The 25,190-nt window shown below is 41.2% G+C and overlaps 1 protein-coding gene across 3 annotated transcripts in view; it reads left to right on the plus strand.

Moving 5' to 3' along the window:
• The window catches only part of NYAP2 (neuronal tyrosine-phosphorylated phosphoinositide-3-kinase adaptor 2), a 139,271-nt gene extending 116,559 nt beyond the window's left edge, over nucleotides 1-22,712 (plus strand). For all 3 annotated transcript variants that reach the window (XM_061365184.1, XM_061365185.1, XM_061365186.1), the window contains one exon: nucleotides 22,439-22,712. In XM_061365184.1, coding sequence (XP_061221168.1) covers nucleotides 22,439-22,666 — 228 coding nt within the window. In that variant the 3' untranslated portion in view covers nucleotides 22,667-22,712. The remainder of the gene's footprint in view (nucleotides 1-22,438) is intronic.
• Nucleotides 22,713-25,190: the final 2,478 nt, after the last annotated feature.

Here is a 25,190-nt window from a genome sequence, read left to right on the forward strand (position 1 = left end):
GGAAATGCAATATAGCAGATCCATAGGATATATTTGAACTACAGAAGAGTTATATAGCTGTATTCCCTAAATATGTATCTTAATACAAATGTCCTAAAGAGAGGAGTGTAAGTAGCAGAGAAGTTTTTTAGGTATCACAGAATGTAATGCCTTGTAAAGACAGGAAGGAAGAAGGAAAGAAGGAAACTTTAAAAGGGAAGGAGCAGGCTGTCCCCATGTGCCAAAAGATGATCAAGCAGGGAAGAAGACAGGCCTGGCTAAACAGAGACAGCTTTGGCTGGAACTCAGGGGAAAAAAGGAGAGTTTATGACCTTTGGGAGAAGGAGCAGGCAGCTCAGGAGGACTACAACGATGTCATGAGCTTATGCAGGGAGAAAATTAGGACTAAAGCCCAATTAGAATGTAATCCAGCTACTGCTGTAAAGGAGAATAAAGAATGTTTCTATAAATACATTAGCAAGTAAAGGGGAGTGGTTAAGGAGAACCTCCATCCTGTATTGAATGCTGGGGGGAAACAGTGACAAAGGATGAGGAAAAAGCCGATACTTAATGCCTTCTTTGCCTCAGTCTTTCATGGTAAAAGCAGTTATTCTCTGGGTACCCAGCCCCCTGAGCTGGATGATGGGGGCAGATTGAAGCACCCGTAATCCAAAAGGAAATGGTCAGTGGCCTGCTACACCACTTGGACACACACCATGCTATGGGGCTGGATGAGATCCACACAAAGGTACTGAGAGAGCTGGTGGGAGTGCTCACTGAGCCACTTTCCATCATTTATTGGCAGTCCTGGCTAACCGGAGAGATCCCAGTTGACTGGAAGTTAGGAAATGTGATACCCATCTACAGAAAGGGCCGGGCCAGCAGGAGGATCTGGGGAGCTACAGACCTTAGTGCTGGGGAATGTTATGGAGCAGATCATCTTGAGTGCTGTCATGTGTCACATACAGGACAACCAGGTGATCAGGCCCAGTCAGCATGGGTTTATGAAAGGCAGGTCCTGCTTGACTAGCCAGATATCCTTCTATGACAAGGAGACCTGCTTAGTGGCTGAGGGGAAGGCTGTGGATGTTGTCTACCTTGAGTTAGTGAAGCCTTTTGCACGTTTCCCACAGCATTTTCCTGGAGAAACTGGCTGCTCTCATGGCTTGGTTGGGAATACACTGAGTAAAAAAACTGGCTGGATGGCTGAGCCCAGAGACTGATGGGGAATGCAGTTAGATCCAGTTGGTGGCCAGTCACAAATGGTGTTCCCCTGTCAATGTGGTGCTTGACGTGGTTTAGTAGTGGAGTTGGCAGTGCTAGGTTGGACTCTATGATCTTAAGGGTCTTTTCCAATCTAAATGAGTCTATGGTTCTGTGATTCTGTAAACATTCTCCAATATTAGCAGAGAGCTTGCATGGAACGGAAAAATGTTCTAGAAAGTTAGAAGTAAGAAACGTGTGAATAACATTAGAAATAGTGAAAGTACGGTCTGAATTTGGCCTTTATATGGAAATAAAGACAAGTACTAGCCATTTGTAGCCATCCAGGTAGACAGAGAACAGTAGAAATTAACCTGGAGGCCTCTCTGCTGGCTGAGAGCCTCTCTGCTGGCTGAGAGCCTCTGTGCTGGCACCTGAGACTTTTGCAGAAGGCACTGTCAGGTGTTTCACCCTACCAATAGTCAAGGCTCAGTCATAACAGGCAACGGTGAACAAAACTGGTCACTTACGTAAAGCAAGCAGGATTTGGAGTCACAGGTATGACTGTGATACAGTGATCTTTACCTGCATCCTGGCATTCTCCACATCTTCACCTCAGGGTAACAAAGGGTTATGCTCTGTCAATGGACTCAAAACCCCCTGTCACATAAGGGGTACACGGGCACTGAGCACGCTTGTCACAAAAGAAGAAAACTTACCAAGCAGCCTGCTCGGTGGAAGTCCCACTGCTGGAGAGCAGAGCATCTCACATCCGTGGTTTTAGTGTACATAACATCACCCCTAGGTCACTGCCAGGCTTCTCTGAAACAGTCTGCAGCACACCAAAACCCCACTGGTTCTCGTTTTAACATAAAGGAGCCAATATAACTACAGATTTTTTGCTGCAAATGAATTTTGCAAAGTGAACTTTGTTTTCCTGAAGATGCAGGCACCTGCTGGAAAAACGCGTGTATTAAGCTGCATAGCAGCACAGCAGTGCATGTTTATAATGAAGAGCCACGATCTGACAGGAAATACATGCTTTGGAAACAAAACTCCTGATAGTTACAGTGTGATATTTGAGCTTTTCTGCAAAGTAGAGACTATTTTCAATCAGATTTCTGCAAAACTGAGTACTTTATCTGCAAATGTGCAGCCTCTCTTCATGCTGCCTGTTAATTACTGGCTTTTCAGTGGGAAGACAGCACTGTCCGTCACTGTTGCCTCCTTAAAGTACTCTATCTTAATTCTGAAGGTTGCATGCCTCTTAAGGTCTGGTGTCCTCTTGTGGGGAGGACGAGGCAGGAATATCTAGCTCCAATTTTAGTAACGAAAGAAGGTTTCAACTTTACAGTGATGATCAAAGTGAAATCCAGAAGCTATGCTGAGATTAGAAGGAATAAATCAGAGGAGGCAAAGAAGATACATGGACAGCTATGAAATAAGGATTTTCAACTTGCACTGAAGGAATGAAGAAGAAGCTAGAAAATACATCAGAATCGGCACTGTTTGGTTTTGTGGCTTAGTTTTCTAGTTCATTGCTTGCCTGGTGACACCCCAGCAAGCTGAGATGGCATTTTAATTCTCCCATCCAACCCCATCAGTGAACATGACACAGAAAGCCTGACTGTGGATGAAAATTGAGGAAAGCTTTCATTTATTTTATGATTTATCTGAATATAATATACCAAAGGGGAAAGGCCTCCCATTCAAGAATGAATTTGATCATGTACTTGTTTTCTTGTACCAAATGAAGCGAATGCATTTGAATGCATTTGAGTTTGTACCTTGAAAGGCAAGAATTTTATATACAAGTTGGCTCTTTAAGTTTGTGTTTAGGTAGCGAAATAATGAAACAGAGTCATAGAAGGAGCAACTGTATTTTTCAGCAGAGGGCTATCCTACCTATCTCTGAGATGTCTAAATCAGGGGTATAATACAGGTTCCCTGTGGGTTGTATGAGGAGAGGCGCTTGCAGAGGGGATTCACTGATCTGAGCCCTCAGTGTTCACATACAGCTGCTGCATTTCTGTTACCTCAGATAACCTGGTAATTTGTCCTCCTAATTTAACCAGCGCTGTCAGCTGTGGGAAGCTAGCAGGGATCATTCCTGCTCTGTGCGTGCTAGAGGCTCCTGGACATTTACCACTGAACAGATAACAGTTGTTAAAATTTCTATTGCTAGGGATAGACATTTATAGCTTTTCAGACTTAATCCACGAGCGCTGTTAGGAAGCAGCTGTACTGATGGCACGGCTGGGTCCTCCTGACAGTTAACCTTTGAAATGACTTGTTTTCGGCATCTTCATGCCAGGCTTTGTAGTCTGACTTGTGGGCAGTGCCCAGGGGAGAGCAGGCACCTGAAGTGGTGGTGCTGGGGTGGATGGGCTGGTGCTTGTGTTTGGTGTTTGACTGCAGTAAGGAAGCTGGTTTAAGGGAATGGAAATCCAGACTTTGCAGAGTCATAGAATCATCAATTGGTTTGGGTTGGAAGGGACCTTAAGGGTCATCTGGTTCCACCTCCCTGCCACAGGTGGGAACACCTTCCACTAGACCAGGTTCCAGTCCTGAAAGCAGGAGACCAGGATTTATCCAGAACAGTTTTCTAATGTATTAACATAGGTAAATCAGAGAAAGACGCACTTTCTACGTTAAATACGCAGCTGCAAGGGGTTTTGTCACCGTATTTATTTCCAGTTGGTGTGAGATAAGTGTAATGTGCGCTGGTTTGTGTTCTGCGGAAACATGAGAAAATGCCCTCTTCGTTGTTTGGGTCTGTGCCGGAGAAGTCCTGGACAAAAGTGCACTTTAATAGCTGTTCACAGTGAACAGTTCGGAAAGCCCAAAGCATTGGGAAAAGCTTTATTTGCCTCAGCGCTGGGAACTCGAGGCAGGGTGCCCCCCCGGGGCAGCGGAGGTGGGGAAGCGCTGGGACTCCTCGAGCACCTCGGCTCTGTGGGCGGTCAACCCCACCTCGCTGCTCCTGCAGCCCCGAGTTGGGGTGATCCCGCTCCGTCGTCAACGTCACGCTCCGCTCCGCCCCGCCCTTGGCCCGGCCCCGCTCCGCCCCACTCCGCTCTGTTCTGCGAGCCCATGGCGCCGCCTGGCGGCCTCTTCCCGCACTGCGGCACCCGCCGGTGGGGAAGCGGGAGGGTTTCCCCGAGGAAACCTTCGAGAAGGCAGAGAGGGCGCTGCCTCCCTGCCCGGCTTCCGGGGCTCCTGCTTTGCAGTGGCAGTGACAAAGGAAGGGCTAAGCCCCTTCAGACCCTGTAGTAACTGCACCCGATTCTTTTAGAAGGTAATTTATTTATTTTAAGAATCACATACTCATAGAATGGTTCAGAAAGGACCTTAAAATCATCTATTTCTGACCCCCCTGCCTGTGCTGTTTATTTTTTTCCTTTCACTGCTGGCTGGAATCTTAAGTGTTGCATCAAATAATGGCAGGAATCGTTATGCAGGAATCGTTGGAAGCTGGTACTCTCATGCTGCCACTCTAGCCCCACACACAGCACAGCCTGGCACTTGGCATCAGGAGGGAGGGAAGGAGGAGGCCTGCACCAGCCCTGCCTGCTAGAATTAAAACTGATGTGAGACCTTATCTTCAGGGCAGCTATTTAATTTTGTGCTCCAGATGAAAAATCTTGAACCCATTCCAATTGTCCTATTTCGAAACAAAAGAATGATAGGAGGGAAATACAACAAAGAAAAAGCTGAGCTATATTTAGCCTCTCTCCACATGCATTCCTAGGGCAATACCCTGTAGTTTAAGTGCAGTGGGGAGCTTATAAAACTTCAGAGGAATAATTTAGACTTGATTTTTGACTGGTACTGAATACTATGTAGCTACACAGCTGAGTATTTGACTCATGCCTAAGTTCACAAATAACTCTGTTCTGGATCAACTAAATACCCTAAGTCCGGCTCTTGGTGCCTCTAGCCTGACATGTGTATATGAAGAATATTATAGTCCTTGTAAGCATTGCCTTTGCTCTGTAATTACTGAATGCAAGAAGCATACATTGTTACTATTGTGGCTATAATTATTTTTGAAGGCATGTAGACAAAGTAATTCCCGAATGAATTGGCATCTTCATCCTTTAATTGGGAAATGTGCATCGAAAAGCATATGGGCACTATGCTACTCTGTGAGCATAAACAAAGCATTTGTGCTCTTCTATTCTTTTCAGCTTAAAGTTGCTGTTTTCCCCAGCAGTAGTGTACCAGAGTTCAAAGCAGCCAGTAAACACCCTGCAGTCGTTGGACATTATAGCAGGGCTGGGCTCCTGGTGGCTGCATTTAATGTTCCATACCTGATCAGAGCAGCCTTTTTCCATTATACGGAAGAAACACAGCCATTGCAGGTAGATGGAGAACTCTGTAGACTGATGTACTCTTTCATCCTGTTTGAATACTAGGGAAATGGTAACAATAACAAAAAAAAGGTGCTACTAAGAGAATCCGTATCTGCTACATGGCATAAACCTGTGTCATCATTCAGTACTGTTAATCTTTGCCAGTTGCTCTGCTTGACAAATCACAACTGGAAACTAGCATCAGACTCCAGTGGCTGTGCTTTTGTGGTTCCAATAATGCAGAAGGATTTGCAATGAAAAAACCAACTTCTGTCATACCTGCTGTATGGGCCAAAGGCAAGAAAAGATCCCCCTGTGCTGCTGGGTAAAAACCTCAGGGGGGGTGCAGTTCCAAATTCCTATTCAAGACGCATAGCTAATGACACTCTGGTATGACTTTCTCTGTCCCCCTTTTTTCCTCTAAAAAGTTTTGAAAGTCTATTGTGTATTTTGGCTGTAGTATAGCAAAACATATGAAACAATTCATGGCTTGATGGCAATCATTTTCTTCTCTCTGTGTGTAAATGCCAAGTGTTCTACTTCAGCTGCAATGCCTCTAAGATCTCTGGGCTCCTGGAGCCAAGATTATGGTTGTTCTTTTTTTGATACTTGATCTTTTTCTTCATTCAAAATGTATATCCACAGTGCGGGAACAGTGCCATGCCACCCCCTCTTACTGGCTTCTAGTTCTGCCTGTGAAGCTATTTACTTAAAGGACTTAATTACTTCTTAAGTTTAACCATCACCCTTAATAAGGCTTGGGATGGTCACTGGATCCAAAACCTGCTTGATGTTGGCCACTAGGATCTACTGCAATAATGTTTGTGATGGAGTCTAAGAGTTGGAGTCATAAATAAGGTTGTGTGTTGGTAGACAATGTGTGTCCAAAGACTGTCCTTACCCCAAGGATTTGTAAGCTCAGTGTAATAGATGAGAAAGTAAGCAGTCACAGATGGGAGTAGATTGGTAAGTATGTGACTGTCAGATATTGCTTAGGCTTCGGTTTGTGTGAAATTAGAAAGTGCAGAAAGGATCTGGGGTGCAATCTACTGTATCTTTGACAGGGATTTTAATCAGGTTTATATGCCACTACTACAGTGAAATGTATTTGAATGTCTAAAACAGGAAAGCCAGGGAAATTTTACTAGGAACATTTTACAAATGAAGTCTCTCCCAGATGGCTCTCATGTGGAGAAACCTTTAGTGTCTGTGTAGGTGAAAACAAGTGAATGTAGACATAAGACTGGATTTTGTGGTTTTGCAAATAGCTGGGAGTAGGAAACTCCTCTGGGTCCTACCTGGGAGGAAAGGCTATGGGGTACAGAGAGAAACACCCAGCATAATCACTTCAGTGATGAGACATGGGCCAGCATTTCCCTTGAGATGATGTCTGGATTTGATGAGCATGTGGCCTGAGTGCATTTGAAAAGCCATAGGATTTTGCCTTCTTGTTCAGGCAGAATGCTCACGAAAGTCACGGGTGGGTCATCGCACTGACTGCCACCACCGAGAAAGAGGGGCCGGGGTGCGACCTGTGCCCTGAGGTGCCGCACAGCCTCCTAAGGAGCTTGCACTGCTGAAGATCTGAGATGGATTTCAAAGTACGCTTTTGTGCCTTTATGAAGTGCATCAGAGCCTCATGCCCACGAGAGGGAGTGGTTGGATTACTTTACACAGGGTTGTTTATTATCCAGCAAGGATAAATCTCTTGCACACGCGAAGGCAAAATTCTGCTGTCGTCAGCCCAGCTAAATATGCTGTCAACAATTTGGATGAGAGCAACAACAAGAATTTTAATGCTTTAGGGAAGGCTCCACATTGCATTGTGTTGAGTTTCAGCTTGTATCTGGTCTTACATAATCAGTGCATGGGTCCAGAGCAGTGCAAACTGTTTCAAATTTTTCAAACTGCAAATAGAGTTTGCTCCTTAAAAAAGAAAAGAAGAAAAGGAAATGCAAACCTTGAAGTGGATGGAATTGCTACATCCATCATCCCTCACCTCCAAGGCACGCCTGACTGATCGGCATGAGAAGCAAATGTGTCAAAGCTGTCTTCTGTTGGCAGACAGCCCTTCTGTTGCTGTCCCAACATCTTTTCTTTATCGTTCAGCTGGGCTGATCATGCAGCAGAAGCAGGTCACTGCATTTCTGAGTCCTACACTGCCAGCACTCTGATTTAAGAACATGAGAGAGTGCATGCCTGGCAGCCCTCATACCACCAAAGTGGCCTCTCATCCATCACATGGGGAAGCTTACGCAGAGGTGGATCTGAGCATGCACTGCTATTGTGGTAGGTCCTAAGGCCCAAGCATGGCTTTAGTGACTCTCTTTCTCCATACTGCTCAATAGCATGGGGTTTAGGCACAAAAAAGACGTGTCAGGGAGAGGAAGTGATGGGTGAAAACAGGTGAGCCGTAGGAAAAATAATGCTGCAAAGAGTGTATCAGACATGGGAACAGAGTGACCTGTCTCTAAGCACCAGATCTAGAGTCTGTCCTCATACCTTTCCTCACCCTCAAGTACTGGGCTGGCTGCCACTATTTCAGCTGTGATGGAACAGAGTGGGAGGAAGAATATTCCATTACCTTACTCTGATCTCTTCTTGTTCTTGCACTGGTTTTGTAAGCTTGCCAGCAGAGTACAGAAAGAGACCAGTTTCCTCACAGAAGATGTTGAAACCTTTCAGATGCAGCAATATTCTGATAAAGACTGAAGTACAGTATTTATGAGGGGTTTTACTTGCCACTCAATATTTTTTTACTGTCTTTACCTAGTTGTTTCTCAGATTGTGAGTGACAATTTCTTTAGAAGGTGTAGGACAGGCAGGAGAAGATCTCATCTGCAGGGTCTGCGGTTGCAGGGTGTTGTTATGTTGTACCTGGTTTTGATAGTGTTGGGACAAAGTACTGAAAAAGCAGTCTTACCTCAAAAGAGAAGTTGATGGGGAAAGATGCCACAGCTGATGCAGCGCCATGCAGGTGGTTGCTCCCTGGAAGGTGAGGTGCCCCCACAGCCCTGGAAGTTGTTCAGAAGTCGGTGGGAACTCTGTGCCTCTGGAGCCTGAGGGTTCAGATATGCGGCAAAGCCAAGCTTGTCCTTTGACGCAGACCTTTCTTTTGAGAGTCACGCACAGGTATGTAGGATGTAACATGGCATACACAGAAAAAAATAACTAATATTTCCAGTGATAAATTTTTGCAAGTTGATGAGCTGGGAAGGTGCATGCCTTGGAAGTCTTACGGCATCACTGAACAAGTGTTCCTAAGCTGTAACTCTTGCAGCTCATAAAACACAGAATCAGTGAGATCACTGTCCTGTCCTGCCTACAACAAGAAACTAAAAATGATACGGATGTTCTTCAGCTCCTTATTAGCTGCTCTTACAGCATTGACCATGTTTATACTAAAAATAAGTAACAACTTGCAGTAATAATAAACAAACATGTAGTGTAATCTATGTGAGAATGTTTCATTCCAAACATCCGTAAGTTTTCTACAGAGGAATTTGATTTGGTAGCATTCCTTCCTCTTCAGGGAATCTCTCTTTAAGGTGTTTGTCATAAATTTACTTATTGTTTTCTAAAACTTGTAAATTCACTTCAAAACTTGTTCTGAGACTTTTGTGTGCAAACAGTTAGCTTAGTCACGTTAAGAAGGATGCAGTACCAGAACAATAGCGATTGCTAAGTTTATTTCAGATGGTCTTGCCACCACTATTGAAGACATTGTGCCTTGGTTAAAAAGATCCTAAAAAAACCGCAACCCACAAGCATGCAGTTTCCTTCCCCCACCCCCCCTTCTGTGTGTATTTATGTTTAACTCAGGGCAAGAATTTTATAATATTTAAAGGAAAAATAGAAATAAAAATGGCATGAATTCATGGAAGCATGGGTTTATATATAGGCATTCTCTGTAAATGAACCAAACATTCTGTACTCTAGGTAGAACAACCTTTCTAGTCTGCTCATATGCATTTCTGTCCCCTCCGTGTGCCCCCACTTGTCTTACCTCTTTTGTATATGAACTGAATGTATCGTACCAGGTTTCAGTTGGAACTGTGTGTGCCTGATGCATAAAACATGGCACGGAACAGCAAGGTTTTCCCCACCATCTGCATTACGTTACAAACCATTCAAGCTTTGTTCTCATGGTTGTCACCATTCCACCAGACTCTTTTGGTGTTTGTATAGCCTTATACAGTATATTGCACTTACTGTACCTGTATAGTATCTTGTCTGTATACTGTATGCACATAAATATGTATATTCACCCATGTATGTATGTATAGTATGTTTATATATCTCTGTATATGTACGTGTGTTCATAGTCTTTCACTAGAAATATGTGGCTATTCATAAACATTATGTGTATGCCAATTATAAAAAGGTGTGAATGCCAGCACCCACTTTTGATAACCTACTTTTTTCCCATTTCGTCTTGTTAAACAATGAAAATAAAAATGTCATGTATTTTAAATGAGAACTTTAAAAGATTATTATTTTTACTACTGTTAAGGTTTCCAGTTCTTCAGAATGATGATTTGAACAGATCCAAAATTGCAAAGATACTCATGTTTCTCGTGGCAGTTTTCTGTGGTTGAAAGGTTGAAAAATGTTTGGGAACAGCCCTCACTCTATAGTTTTGGTTCTATGTGCCTTATGCTGGTCAAGCTCCTAGGTGTAGAAATGCCCTTAACCAGCTGGAATCCCATGCTGCAAATCCTGACTGTTCACATGTGGGACTTGCAATAAATCAAGGGTGAGATATATCTATAATGTCTTGCATGTATAAATACTGGAATTAGAAGGGCCTTAGGCTAGAAAGAAAAGTTTCTCCAGTGCAGGTGAGCCTTAGGAAAGGGTGGAAATACCATACTTTATAAGTCAATTTTATGGGAACACTGTGGACACTATTTGTCAGAACTCTTATGCTTTGCATTCCATAGGAACATATAATTGCCAATTGATTAGGCAGTTATTAAAACATTCATTTATTAGTCCTCTGTAAAATTATTTTTAATCAGCATACAACTTGTATGTAGGCCTTGAGGCAGCAAAGCACTGGCTTATCTTAAATAGCAAAATATCTCTGTAAATCAAGGGGATGACATACATATTTTTCAGTTGAGCACATGTTTGTTATTCAGTGAATTGGAGCTTCAGTGATAATCATATGTGTTTCTCTATGAGACCTGTGAGTGATAAATTTGCTTCCTTTACAGTTAGTATTATCATTGTGCTAACTTGTCCAGCTGGACCGGTGTCAGTGTGTAGTAAGTTACTGCAGCAGAGTGGCAGCAGTTACTCAGGAAAATCTCAGAAGACAGATCTTCATGCAGGAAATACTAAGGAACTTGTAGGATGACAGAGGCACTGCTAGGAAGAGCCTTCACCCCAGCTAAGGTCGCATAATAGAAAATCCTCTTCAATGTTTAATTTAAAGATACAGGGTTAAATTCTGACCTCACTCATGTCAATGGCAAATTCCCAGTTCACTCATAAGCTGTAACTGGATTGTCCAAGGAATGCTTTTCTTCAACAAAACATAGGATGGGGAAAGGACACATTCTACTAATGGACCTCGGTGTTTATGGGCCTGATCTCAAGCCTTGCAAGTCAGTGACAATGAGTGGACTCTTGGGTTTTGTTGGCCCATCTCTTTTTTTTTTAAGTCTGCAAAAGCACATGTACTGTTTGGGGTTTATAATGACAATTGTATAATTCACAATGGGAAAGAATAAAAATGAGAAAAGGCACAGCAATATGTATTTTTTAATTTAATATTGTTCAGATCATGGCTCTTGCCTGATTCTTGTGCCGAATGCTAAAACACAAACATAATCAAACAGCGTTCTTTTGCTGGTTGACAGTTTGTTTGCTTACATTAAGATGATGTGTATACATAGGTTAACACTTTGTTCACTATGTATTGTCATTAGCTGTTCCTTTTAAGATAGGTAGTTAAATTTCCTCCTTGCTCTAGAGATCTGAGTTTGCCCACTCACTCCCTGTGGGGGGGGCTGCAAGCAAAGCCCTGTTTCGGCAGACCTGTGCTTGTGGTTTAGTGTGTTGCAGTCTTCTCAATGGGTTAATGCCAATTCAGTGTCAGAGACTGTATCAGCCAATGCCATCCTTTTGGAATTGCCTTCTAAACAGAACAGCAGGAACAAGGTGCAGGGAAGTGCTGCACCCAGTGAATGCCATTTTCTCAAACAGGCGGATGCAAATGTTAGTTTCTTTCCTGTATCTCAGCTATTCAGCATGTCAGGAAATTCAGCGTGTCTATATTAGATTTAGGTACCATATTGTTTAGTAATTCCTGATATAAATGAAATTGCATGATGTTGCTCTGAGGGTAGAGCAGATGTGGTATCTCATACTAAGGCAGGCTCTTACATGTTTGGATTGCTTAAAAACTCTAGGTACAGTTTCTACCTCTAGTAACTGTTAATTAAGCTGCATTTTAATTTGGAGTTAGAAATTAATCATAAATGGAGATCTCTGTCAATCATGGGTTTATGAAGCCTTGAAAAGAAAGCTGTGACCACCTACAATAATACAATCATCTCTGTACATTCAGTGTTGTTCTCAGTCAAGTTTTGCTAAATGTCCCCCCACATAATCAGTAGAATAATTAATTAAATCTAAGAAAATTCTCATTGACTGAATTTTACCATCAGAAAAGGAGAAATGTAAGAATATATTCCAAAACTTCTCAAAGCAACTTCCCTGTCTGTACCAGAGATATTTATGTATTTATATCACCTAATAGAAAACCAGTGGAAACAAAGGCATTAGTTGTTTCAGTGATTAAATGGATAATTTTATCTTTTTTAATTTTAAAATTATTTTTGTGACCATTTTATTGAAAATGCTAGAGAAATATAGACTCAGGGGCTTTGCTGGCAAACTAGTGTGGTGAGGTTCTTCAGCCATTCCAGCAATAAAGGTTAGTTAAATCTTGAGTTCTAATACTAACTTTAATAGAAAGGATGCTGAAGCTCATGTGTGTTTTTTTAGCTTGGGAAAAATGAGGTCCAATAAAATTGGAAAACCAATGGAATTTGTAGTGTCCCAATATCACATTTTTGTGATTTTAGGATTGGCCTCAATGTCCACTTTTTCACAGTTCTTAGTTCTTCCAAAGTCTTGGTCTTGGTTCCACTCATTTTCATTCTTGCATATTTAGTTTCTGGGTCCTTCGTGGCCTCTGATGGGTGACCACAAGCAATATCGAGACCATGCATCCTGCTGCCCTCAGCTGCCTTGTACATGTGAGCTTTTGCAGTCTGTAGGGGCTGGATTCAGAGGAGGAAAGGATCTTGCCCACCAGCAGCTCTTAGTGTTCCATGCATATCTTAAAGGGGGACAGGCTGTTCATCTCAGTATAGGATTTGAGATCTGGCAGGTTTTCAAACCTGTAAAAAGCACTAATCACAGGTGTGTTGTATTGTGGATGTGGTTACTCTGTCATAGGCAGGGCCAGCTGCAGTGGTCATTGAGGTCACTGCCACAAACTATCCTGCTGTTTTAAGCCTGGCTCATGAGCAGTTAAGGCACACAAGCAACAGAGCAGAACGTCCAGCAAGCAGAAGAGGTGGAGAGAAAGGGTTAGTAACCTCTCAAGGAAATCTAGGACATTAGAGCATTGCCCTGCAGGTGCTGTACTGAAAAATACAGTTCACAGGAGATCTCTGCATCACTGAACTCCAGCAGAGTATTCTGTCCTTTGTCCATCCTTGATTGACCTAATATAATATTGAATTTTCCATTCTATCTTACAGTAAATGACAGGATGTATCATGGTGGGTTGCCTGAGTTCTGCATTTATTGCTTAGCAAAGGCATAGATTAAGCTTTGATTTTTCATGAGTGATCTCACTAGGAATGCACTTTGTGATGATCCACTGTGTAAATGAGATGCATGAGACAACTTTACACCATGTCCCTCATATGAGTTACTTTACAGGCTCTTATTTCAAGTGTGCTAGCACTTACAGGACGTGTTAACTAACAGTAGATCAAGCGGTACATTTCAGACAAGTTGGTGTTAAAAAAAAGAAAAGCTTAGATGAGAAAAATACATGTTTCCAAATAAGCTAATAATGCAAGGTCAGGGAAGATCTGTAGATAGACGTATTGCCAGTATGAAGGTGGAAATTGGGATGGTGAATTTATCATTTAAAGTTTGCATTATTGATAGCATCAGCAATAGTCCAGGGGTTACTGGAAAACTCAGGCATAGGAGTACGTACAGGGTTGGTTCTGTATAAAGTAACTGTGACATTTAGTAATTGGAAGCAATGAATCATGAAACTACAAGTCTGGAATCAGAGGTGCTGAAGGTTTACTAACAATTTGCTAATATAATTTTAGGAGAAGTATTAATTGCTCATAATCTTGAATCTTCAAGAATTCCTGGAGTTGCAAAGATTCTTGTCAGTTGTTTGTAAGCGGTGGATTAGTCAGGCCATAGAGCACAAGACAATGTAGTAAGTCCTCTAGTGAGGCCTGTGTTTGAAAAAGGTGTCCAGAATTTTCTCACAGTACTTCATCATGTTACTATGTTAAGTGGTAGAGCAGCTTTTACAGGGACTCTCTTCCATTTTTTCCTATAGTATGTAAGAAACGTATTTCCAGAAGTTTAGAAATTTAGAATATTGTAAATCAAAACATCACAATAGCCCTAAAATGCCATGCATATACAGGTTCAGAAGCTGGAATAGCAAGTGTCAGTGAATTTTTTTTAATGTTAAACATACAGGGTAAGATTACAAATTGCTTCTTCCCACTCAACTGTTTTGTCAAAATTAAGAACAATGTGCTGGAGGAATTCTTTCCTGAGTGCTTAAAGGGAAAACGAGATGTTACTCTTGTCCTTTGCAGTGAAGAATTTGTGAAAGTCCACAAAGGGTAGTTTGTGAGCGCTTAGCACCTTGTGTGTGCTTGTGATGCAAGTACATGAATGCACAAGATCATTCTAATGCAGTTGCTGGCACCATGGGACACCTTCTAGAGAGCACCTCAGGCACTTCTAGAGGCACTTTTTCAGCTGCGTTATCCAGTGGCCCCAGGGAGCATTACCATGCACTGCAAATTGCATGGATGGTGTCTGCTTTCACAGCTCACATTGCACATCCTGCGTGTTCCTGAACATACAGTTCCTGTTAATCACTTTTGTATTAATAATCAATTGTTGTTTTGAATTTACCAGTAACAGGAGAACGGGTTAGCAGTACAAAGCTACATGAATGACTGTCACGTTTGTTGTGAGTCAAATTACGCTCCTTCATGTCAATATTATTCCAAAGTACTTCTGTCATAGAGCAAGAAACAACTGCAGATTTAGCCTGTAGTTCTACCCTCACCGACTTTTGCAGCCATTGAAGGTAATAATATTCAACTTTAGTGCAATGGTTATAGCTGACGGTTAGCAAAAGGAATGTTGTCCAGCATAATTTTCCAAGTGCTCTTCTGAGGGGTTTTTAATTTGTTTGAGGTTATTATTTTTTTAACTGTTTGTTTGAACAAACTGTAGTCAAATTCCTGGACCCGTGAAGTCAGCCAGTACGCTCCTGTTGGCTTCAAATGGGCGAGGATCTCACTGCTCAGATTCTGTGAAACCTCATTCTGGCTCAACTCCAGCCTTGGACAACTCCCATTTTGGGAACGTGTGCTAAAGAGGACCTCCACGTCAAGCTAGAAGTATCAGATAGCAGATCGTGAAGTAACTGTTGCTACTTAACATAGCCCTCCACTACTTGTGCCCTGGCACATGACCGCCTTCTAGGAGTGGGATTTCCCACCCTGCTGAGTGGAATTACCCAGCCACATGGCTGGGACCCATCTGCACCAGAAAAAGTGCCGTCACAAGTTTAAGTGGGAAAAGGAGTTTGGAAACTTCTGTCTGAGAACAGGCAAGAGGGAGGGAGTACCTTTTCCTCCCAGAGGATGGTAAGTGGCTTTCAGAAAGCCTTTCTTCTTCACTTGCTGTAGCCTGCCAAAACAAACTAGCATACTTGGCTCTGCTGAATGATGTGTAGCACTGGACACAGGTTGAACTGTTAGAGATCACTTTCTTTACAGATCCAGGAGACATTTCTAATTCTTTCCTCCAAATGTTGCTGATATTTTTTTATTTCAGTATATTTTGTGTTGATTTCAGATCACTTTGTTATAGCCTCACATCAGCTGTTAGGCTTTCATTCTATCTGATACGCAGTTATCACAAAGAAAAGGGTATTTATAGATGACATCCCCCATCACATATGTGTGATGTGATTTTCCCAGTCCTTCCTGTAAATGAAGAGTTAGACCCTCTGCCCATTCAGCAGAAGAGGAAGATGCTCACAAGGGCCAGAAAAGATCATCCTCTTCCTCAGCCCATAACCTCTGCAATTGCAGCACAGTTAGTGGGAGCCTATAGTACTAGGAAAATATTATTAGGAAGCAGCACTGAATTGTGGGGCTCCCTTACTGCCCAGAGCTTCCGATTTCACCTCAGACAAATCAGCAGCATTGAAAATAGACAAACCAAGAACTAACCAGCTGAGATGTCATGAAGAGAAACATGTGAATGCGATATGGTGTTGTCTGAAGCCCTTATGTAAATCTTAGTGGAAAATATTTTTTATGTCATAAGAGTTTATATAGCACAAACAAACCCCCCTCACAGAATTGTCCAGAGAATGAAACACCACGTGGTCAGTTTAAATGTTAGAAAAGCTTCTTCAAAAATTTATGAAAATGGGCAGCATTTTTTAGCTTTGTGACTAGTAATAGCCTACAATATTTCAAATATTTCTCCTTTACAGAATTTTTATCGCCACATATTTTCACATGCACTCGTGTGAAAAATTACAGTGCACCTTTCAATGATCGGCTTCCTGAAATGCCCCTCAGCACTGGGAATTAGCATGATTTTGCCCTACCTAGGCTTCTCCAGTGTGGCCTGACTTTGGAGGAGCAGAAGCACTCCTAGCATTTGTGTTTCTGTCATCCCAGCACAGGCAGTAGCTCAGGGCACCTTCCTGCCCACTGCCCGCGGCTTGTGACTGAGGTTTTGCAGGGCTCAGTTTGAGACCAGGGATATGAGTGAGACTTATGTAGCACATACGTCTGACCTGATGTCCTGTCCTTTAAGAACAATTGAACTGTAGATGTTCTGCCTGTCAAGCCTCTGCTCCAAGAGTTATGTGATCTAGGTTAGAGCATTATCTATGTATTTATGTAGATACTTATGTCACACATGAACAGGTAAAACTTACCACACCTAAGAAAAAGAGTCCCAGGCCAGCACTGAGGATTTTTCACTCTATATTTTCAGTCCAGCCCCCAGATTTTTCTTTTCACACCCCTCATGTTTTTCATTTGAAAAGACTGTGCTATGTGGGATCATTTGGTTTGTGTATAACTTACAGACATTGACGTATGTTTTCCAGTAGCATACATGTGTTCAGTACACAGACCTGCTTATGCACTCTAGGGATGCACTTTGCCTGGTGCTGCTATCATAAAAGTCCATTTTCTGAAGGGCCAGGAAGTTTGCCTCATATTGTGAATATTCACCACCAAAAAGATTGTTTCCTACCCCTGATGACCACAGCTAGCAGGTGTACAGTAGCTGTATCTGTCAGTAGCTGCTTAATGGTATTACTGGAGAGTATTTTTGTGTCTCTTTTTCCATCTGTAACTATTACTCTCTTCACCAGACCAAACTATCTTGCTTAGTGAAGAACAGGGAAAGAACTATGTCCATTTACATTCATTTTTCTTCCTTTAAACACCCATATTTTGAGCACTTTTGTGAATTAGCTGGTGCAGGCTGCCATGGCTCCAGCGTGGATTGGAGCTGCACCAGCATTGTTCCACCCGCAGTGCTGGGGGTGCTCAGGGCCAGGGCAGAGCCTGTAGGGAAGACAGAAATAATCTGCTTTGACACCAGGGGATTTCTGGCAGCATGAGTCATTGACTGTTCCCCAAAGCCTGTTTTGAGTTTTCCTTGGGATTCTGAGCTTTTTTTCCAGTAAATTCAGGTGGATACAGTGTGTACTTACCTCTGGATTCATGTCCTGACCTCTAAAAACAGTTGAACTGTAGATGATCTGTCTGTCAAACCTCTGCTCCAAGAGAATTCTGTGCTCTGGCTTAGAGACATTATCTACCTGTTATCTATTTGTAAACCATCAGGACTGCTGCTAATCTTTCTGGAATAACTCAAGTCCTGTTAGGTAAGAAGAAATTAAGGCAGGCCCACAGTTACTGGAGTTACCTACACACAAAAATATACTGGTTACACTTTCCAGAAAAGGGAGATAGTTTGTCTAGTTTGTTGCTCAGATCTTCACAAAGCATTAAAGCACTCACCAGAAGTGATCTTTCTTTACTTAGAAAGGTTTTCTTAGACAAAACATTTTCCACTGTTCTGAGGAAGTGTGAAGTTGTTGTTTTTTCTTAGTTCTAGGATGGTTTTGTAATATTACTTCTTGTTCCACGGCACTGCAAACACAGAACCTTAGAGTACATAACAGATCTTAAGAAAATTCACTTTTGATGTTTTGGAATAAAAATACTAGAAAAATAAGGGTAGATAATAAAAATAAGGTGGCAACATAGATTGGTTTATTCTAACGCCTTCAAGAAAGCTGGTGATTAAAACTGTATAGGGGAATTCAGTTTAGCATAGTGGAAGAAGTTTCTTACCTCCTAAGTTTGGGTCAAGCATTTGCTTTAAAGAAGATTTAAAGAAACCCAAACAACAAGTCCTAGAGCATAATGAATAATCAAAGGGTTTGTGTGTTTACCAGGACCTTGTAAGACATCCTCATTTACATTTGTGCTAAGTATCATTCAGGTGAGAGAATTTATCCAACCACTCTCTGTTCCTGTAGGGTTTCTATGCACCAAGTTATCACTAGCTTTTGCTGTCTGCTTAGGAGCAAGGGTTTGAGCTTACCTCTAGCACCTCCTAGTGAATGTCCAAACTTACAGGCCTTTGGTGTTTTCCTTCACTTTCTTGCTCTGCATGATTTTGAAGGAAAAACAAACAAAATTTTCCTCTTGCCCCTATAATTTAATGACTAAAAATTCCATCAAGACAAAAATTGATGTACAATCAGCAAATTTTATAATTCAGAGGAGATTATGTGACGCAGTACCTGATACACATCCTGGAATCTCCAAGCAATCCCTCCATACCATCCTAACGTTAGCTGCTGGCTGTTTCTTCCCTTTTCAGAAAGAACAGGCTTTGAGCCAAGACTCTTTGGTGAAAACCAACTTTGCTTCTCCTCACTGTGTCTCCTCAGCTGTTTACCTCCAGCGCTGGTGCATTTTGTGCCTGTCTGCCTACCATCCGCATCTGCAGCCAAGCTCTGAAATGCTGCACTACTGTTCCACATGTTCTGTGGGAATTTCTTTCAGGAACAGAAGAGCTATATAGCTGTATAATGTTATGAGCGCTCTACTTTTTTTTCCATAAATTAAGTAATCATTTTTTGTGCCTCTTGCACTGAACAAATCCCTTGTTATGATATAGCAGGGATATTAACAACCTCATGCATGACCAGAGGAACAGGCTGAAGCCAGAAAGGAGAGAGAATATGAAAAAAAATAGCAATGAAACCAAGTGTGAGCACCATCAGTTTAGTCACAAGAAGGATTAGGCCTAAATCCACAGTGTTAAACACATCAGCTTTAAACACCTCAGTAGCCCTACTAATGAAGTCATTGAGGGTTACTGATGTGATTAAACAGCTGGTTGACTGCTGCCTCATGAGCCTTAGCACCTGTAATTTCTCTAGGACACACTGAAAATTTAGTTAACACTTTTTCAGATTTTGTATTAGCAACATGGTTATTGTCATCTCTGTAGTTCGTTCATCTACAAGCTGGTGATTTCCTCTTACGTCTGTCTTGCACCTTCAAGAGGCGCTCACCCTCATTCAGTGTATTTTTATTTTGTTGCACATTAACGCTGGAACTAGGCAAAACCATCCAGTAAAATCCTTCAACATTTGTTCTCACTTTTCAGCAATTTTTCCCCAAGCCTTTCAACATCGTGTGTGTTCAGTTAGTCTATTTTAGCAAATGACTTTGCCCATATCAGTTCTGCACGTTCATGCTGCACATACCATTACCTGAATGCAGTTACAGCAGAGGAAGTTACCATGTGGACAGTACACCTAAGAAGATGCTGATGTGAAAGACTTAACCAAAAACAAAAATAACAAGTGGTCTTGAAAATTGTTGTCTGGGAAAGTGGAAACCCTCAAACTGTCCATAATACTTGAATGACTAGCTGCAACACAATATGCAGTGGCCAGTATAAAAAAAGGCTTCTGGAGCTGCCTACACTTGGGTTTATTTTAGGGGCTATTTTACAGGGGATGGTGAAGTGTCTGTGTAACTGATACATTCTGCAACACTATTTCAATCTTTGGGACTTTGCAACTGGTATTTTAGAGTTTAGCATGTCAAAAACCCATGAAGGAGATTAGCTACCAGAAGACACTGCTGGCAACGTCACTGAGTGTAGTACAGCAGCAAGAGTGGGGTGATGTGGATGTAACACCCTCACGTGCTGCATGGTGCTTGTGATGCACGGTGACTAATACAAAGTGTACTGTAAGGATTTGCTATTGGCACATACTCTGTTTACTTACATGATGAGTTATGAAAGAGAAGGTATTTCCCAATGCCTAGAAGAGAAACCCTTACTCAAGCACCGTTGTCATCAATTCCAGCCCAAGAAGCTGGTGTGCAACTGTGTGTTGTGAATATTTTGCGTAGTGAATCGTGTGTGGACTGTGTCCCTGTCCTGCCCCACATAGGAGGACCCAGCCAAAATGAAGACACTGCTGCGTAAGTACTAATCTGTCACTGATGAGTGGCAGGGAATCTGCTTCAGGCAGAGCCTCATCCTAAGACCTGTGAAGTCAAGCCAGGGGTGGGGAGGAGTATTTCTGGATGAGTTGGTGAGTTTTGGACCAGGCCTGGGCACCCAAGAAGAGAAAGTCTCACAGCCATGGCAGATGACATGCCTCATACCTGCCTGCATCACAGTCAAAGTTAGATAGCTCCTGAAATGAAAAATAAGGATGTGATTAGGAAGAGCAGGCACAGCAGGCTTCCAGAAGACTTTTAGCTCAGGCCTTCACAAGGACATGTTACCAATACATTACCTGTGTATTTCTAAATCATAGAATTACAGAATCACAGAATCACAGAATGGTTGGGGTTGGAAGGGACCTTAAAGGTCATCTAATTCCAACCCAACTACCATAGGCATGGACACCTTCCACTAGAGCAGGTTGCTCAAAGCCCATTAAATTCCTAAGAGTATTCAAGAACAAAATTCATATTGTGGTTTAAACTTGTTTTACTCAAAGTACTAACATATAAGGTAAGATGATTTTGCTTCAGTATAAAAAAAGTGATTCTATCTGAAATTCATTTATCCTGTGTCACCCCTTAAAATGTTTTTTACAGAGGTACTTGAAAAAACTATGCATATGTCTTTATTCTGTTTATTTTTCTGTTTGAGTACATAATTTATTGTCACTTTTTCTGGTGGGCTTGCTCATGTTTATTCCTTTTGCTATGCTTCCTGCTATGAATCTGAACATGTCCTCTATCTATTTATCAATAAATTCTAAATAAGCTTCAAGCTGGCCACAAAAACTACCAAAATCAATGAAAGATTCTATGCTGGCTTCTAAGAAAACCAGTCCCTAGTTCTAGGAACCTGGTGTGTGTCCATGCTTGGCATTCTAAGATTTGTGAATGAAAGGCATATGCATTATTAAATGTACTCAAACACTCTTAATAAACATACATTTCCTTCCTGAATTGCAAAATGCTGCCAAAGTATTACATGTTCATTTTCATGACAAGACCAGTGATGTACTTGGACAGCCCCTGCAAATGTATGGCGTGTGTTTACTTACACATAAATCCTTAGTTTATGACTAATGTGGAAAATAAATGTTGGGAGACTCAAGGCATCACTTCAGATTTGCAAAGTAAGTGTTGAAAGGAAGTTTTCTGATTTGCTGGTACACAGTGTGGAGTCCAAACACAAAGAGCCCTTTCAGGATAGTTTAGTATTAGCAATTTCGGTTCCAATCAAAAGCCTTTGAAGGCACATACGTTTTCAGTCATGTGAGCACCCCAATGAACTCAAATGAAGCCACATTCTGAGGCTTCAGCAGGGCTGTGACATGTACTTACATGTAAATACTCACATGTACTTATGACTAAATGTATTCTAACCTCCTTTTTTGGATCAGGATCATGTTTTCAAGTGCTCTAGATGCAAGAAAACAGGGTGTTTCTAAACTCTTGGTGACTTCTAGTTAATGAAATATCACCACAGGATAGGATAGGCTAATCTATATAATTTGCATGGAGTTCATTAAATCATTTTAAAAAAATTAAATACAGAGTATATTTAGCTTGGTACTCAGAAGTGTTAACACCATACTTCTAATGTGACAGATTGGCTTTCAAAGCAATATAAAACACGGGTCTCAGCATATAGAATTTTTTATTTCCACAACTTAAGGATGTTGTTAAGATCCATGTGCCTTTTTAAGATCTATTCCATCATTTAACATCCAACCAGTGCTAGTTAGCTTTCAGTGCCCTGGAGAAGTTAAAAAGGGGACCTTTTATTACTCATTTTTTTCATAAAGTAGAAGTTAGAAATGAAGACTGACTTTGTTTCTGTTGTTGGCATAAAGATTTTTCTGTTCATCAAACAAATTAGTGTTTTAAATAAAAGTAATGTTAACTTTGCAAAAAAAGCAACATATTCAGTTTATGACCAAATAGTTATTTGTATGCTTTATTTCTTCTTTTATTCCCCCTTATTTTCTTTCTCACACCTTCCCTCCCACCCTGTAGGTGACGTGTATGCAGTGGTTGCAAGGGGACCATACCATGCTGGATATGATTGAGAAAAAACGTTGCCTCTGCAAAGAAATTAAAGCTCGGCAGAAATCAGAAAAAGGACTCTGCAAACAGGACAGCATGCCTATTTTGCCGAGTTGGAAAAAGAATACTGGGACCAAGAAATACAGTCCACCTCCTTATTCCAAACAACAAACTGTTTTCTGGGACACTGCAATTTGACAGGCGTGTGGAGGATGTGTACTCCACTGTGTTGCACCATGCACAGGTAGCCTGCTTTCTTAATAAGGCAAAGGCTCTAACCTAAGACTTACCTGCAGGTGGTGAACTTCCTAGGAAAAGTACCGATACAGTGCTCACCTGTCAATCAAGAGAGAGATTTAAGTTTCCAACTGGATTAAGGCATACATATTTATCCGGGATTTTTTTTGGATCCAGATGATATCAAAATGTAAATATTTCAACAATATATTGAAACCACCCAAACTGATACACTGTTTAAATATATATATAAATTCAAAAATTTATGAAGAATTTTACTATATAATGTTACTGTTATACTGTTTTATTACCTATTTTCTATGTGGTATTCTAATGTCCTCACCCCTCCCTCCACCACCATTTTATTTCTCTTACCTGCCTAGATTTGGCCTCTGTCTGTACAAAAGCATGTGGTTGTGCGTTTTGTTGAACAGGACAATGTACAAAACAACTCGGTGCTAGGGCTGTAGAAGTTACCTAGAGTCGTACTTGTTAGATGTCCTTAGCTTTAGAGGGGGAGGGCTGGACAAAGGAAAGAGTTTTGGTGAGAAACAGCAAAACTGCAAACAATGCAAATAAAAGTGCTTAATGTGAATGCCCAAGTTGCATTTAAAATACTAATTATTCTGCATCAGTTTTTCCATAAAGTTAATCTGATAAATTGCCCCTGGCTTTATGTGAATCAGTTACTAAAATTATTTGGCCAAGAAATGAAATTTTCTGCAAAAAAGCCTGCAACATAAACTCTTCCTTCGTTGTATTCAGAGACCATGGTTCACTGTGACTAAGCATCGTACAGCCCGTGACGGAGAGACCCAGTCACTTGGCAGGTTAAGGCAGTGGCACTGCAGCCACGGTTCCTGTGCACATTTGTCTTTGGTCCAGAAAATAAAGGCGACAATATCTGTTTACATATGTATTATTTTCAAATCCAGCAACACATCCTTACTTTAAGCTGTGTCAGATTTCCTTATGTTATTTATAAAGGCTGGAATTCAGACCCCTTGAAAGCCAGTAGGGAAATCCCTCTTGATTTCATGTGGTTTTGAAGCAGAGGCCCGTGTAACACGTTCTCCCGGTTATGCCATTTCTTCTTCCTGGCTGCTTCTGTAATTGGCTTGCAATCCTGTATTATGTTACACCCATTTTAACAGAATATTATGTCATGACCAAAGAATTATGACCTCCTGGTTTTAACGGGAGAAAGAGATGGCTTATACTGATTATGAGGGTGAAATCCATGTGGTGAAATATCTTCCAAAAGGATCTGTTGAGAATGAGGAAAACTTGAACTTCTGTGGAGTAGGAGAAAACAAATTTATGGCATATATTTTGTATATTTAAATTTTTATCTATGTGTCTGATGTTTGGTAGCACAAAAGTCCCTCTTTAAAACAATCATGTTAGTACTATATTTGCTGAGAAGAAAAGGTGTGTTGTTTGAAACTTCTTGTTATATTGGCTTTTCTTTAAAATTATATTGACAGCATTGCCACAGCTGTAATTGCTGATCAAAAAAACCAAAAATAACAAATTTTAGAAGGTTTTTGTAATCTATATTGATAAAGTTTGAGTTTGAGTAATGCGTTATCAGTAGTAGTTTCTTTTCAGCCTCTGAAAAAAATTTTTTAAATATTTTATAAGTAATTAACTAATGTATATTTTGATGTCCAAACTGAGATTTCTGTAAAAGATAGAGTGTGTGTTTATATGTGTGTATGTATATTAGCATTATTGTATATGTATATATGCATATGTGTACACACATATATATATGCATGTATCTCTATATATACTCATAGATGTGTGCATACGTATATACCCACATAAGTAAAATATTGATGTGTGTTATGAATATACAGTGGCTGGAATGGGTATGCAATTGAAATGCAGATTTAAAGGGCCCTTCACAGCCAGAATGACAGAAGACATGAAAAACCCAGAGGCTGTGAAGGAATCTTTGAATACATGTTACATCCAAAAGACACCAACTGTATATTCTGCTTATTCTCTTTTTTCCTTAAAGAAAGAAAATGGCAGAAGAAAAACTCCAGAGATCTCGCAAAGTTCCAGAATCTACTGGAAAGAAGACGACTTGTTGGTCATGAGAAATCTCTTGAGATAACAGGTTCCTTATTCAGAAAGTGTTTATGCTTTTGTCTTCCTTGTTATGTGGCAAGAGAAGAATTTTTCATAACTCTATGTGAAGTACTTAGCTCACCCTTTCCCCCAGCTGCACTAAGTCTCTGGTGACAAAATGAAAGTCAGTGTTTGGTCAGTCTTGATGTTTCTTCTCTGCACTGGTCTCTTCCCAGAGCAGTTACTTTAGAAACCCTACTACCGAAGCATCGATTTTGCAGTCCAGACCCATGGATACACATGGGTTCTGCAGTGCCAGGCCCTTTGGGGGAAGGCAAAGGTTAGTGTAAACCGTTACATGTTTTAGAGTGTTTGTTCATATTGTGTCCTTCCCATAACAATACAT

Source organism: Neopsephotus bourkii, unplaced genomic scaffold (genome assembly GCF_033783945.1).
Source record: "Neopsephotus bourkii isolate Nb327-2 ecotype Australia unplaced genomic scaffold, CSIRO-AGI_Nbou_v1 NB_1279, whole genome shotgun sequence".
In the NCBI taxonomy this organism is placed as follows: domain Eukaryota; kingdom Metazoa; phylum Chordata; class Aves; order Psittaciformes; family Psittacidae; genus Neopsephotus; species Neopsephotus bourkii.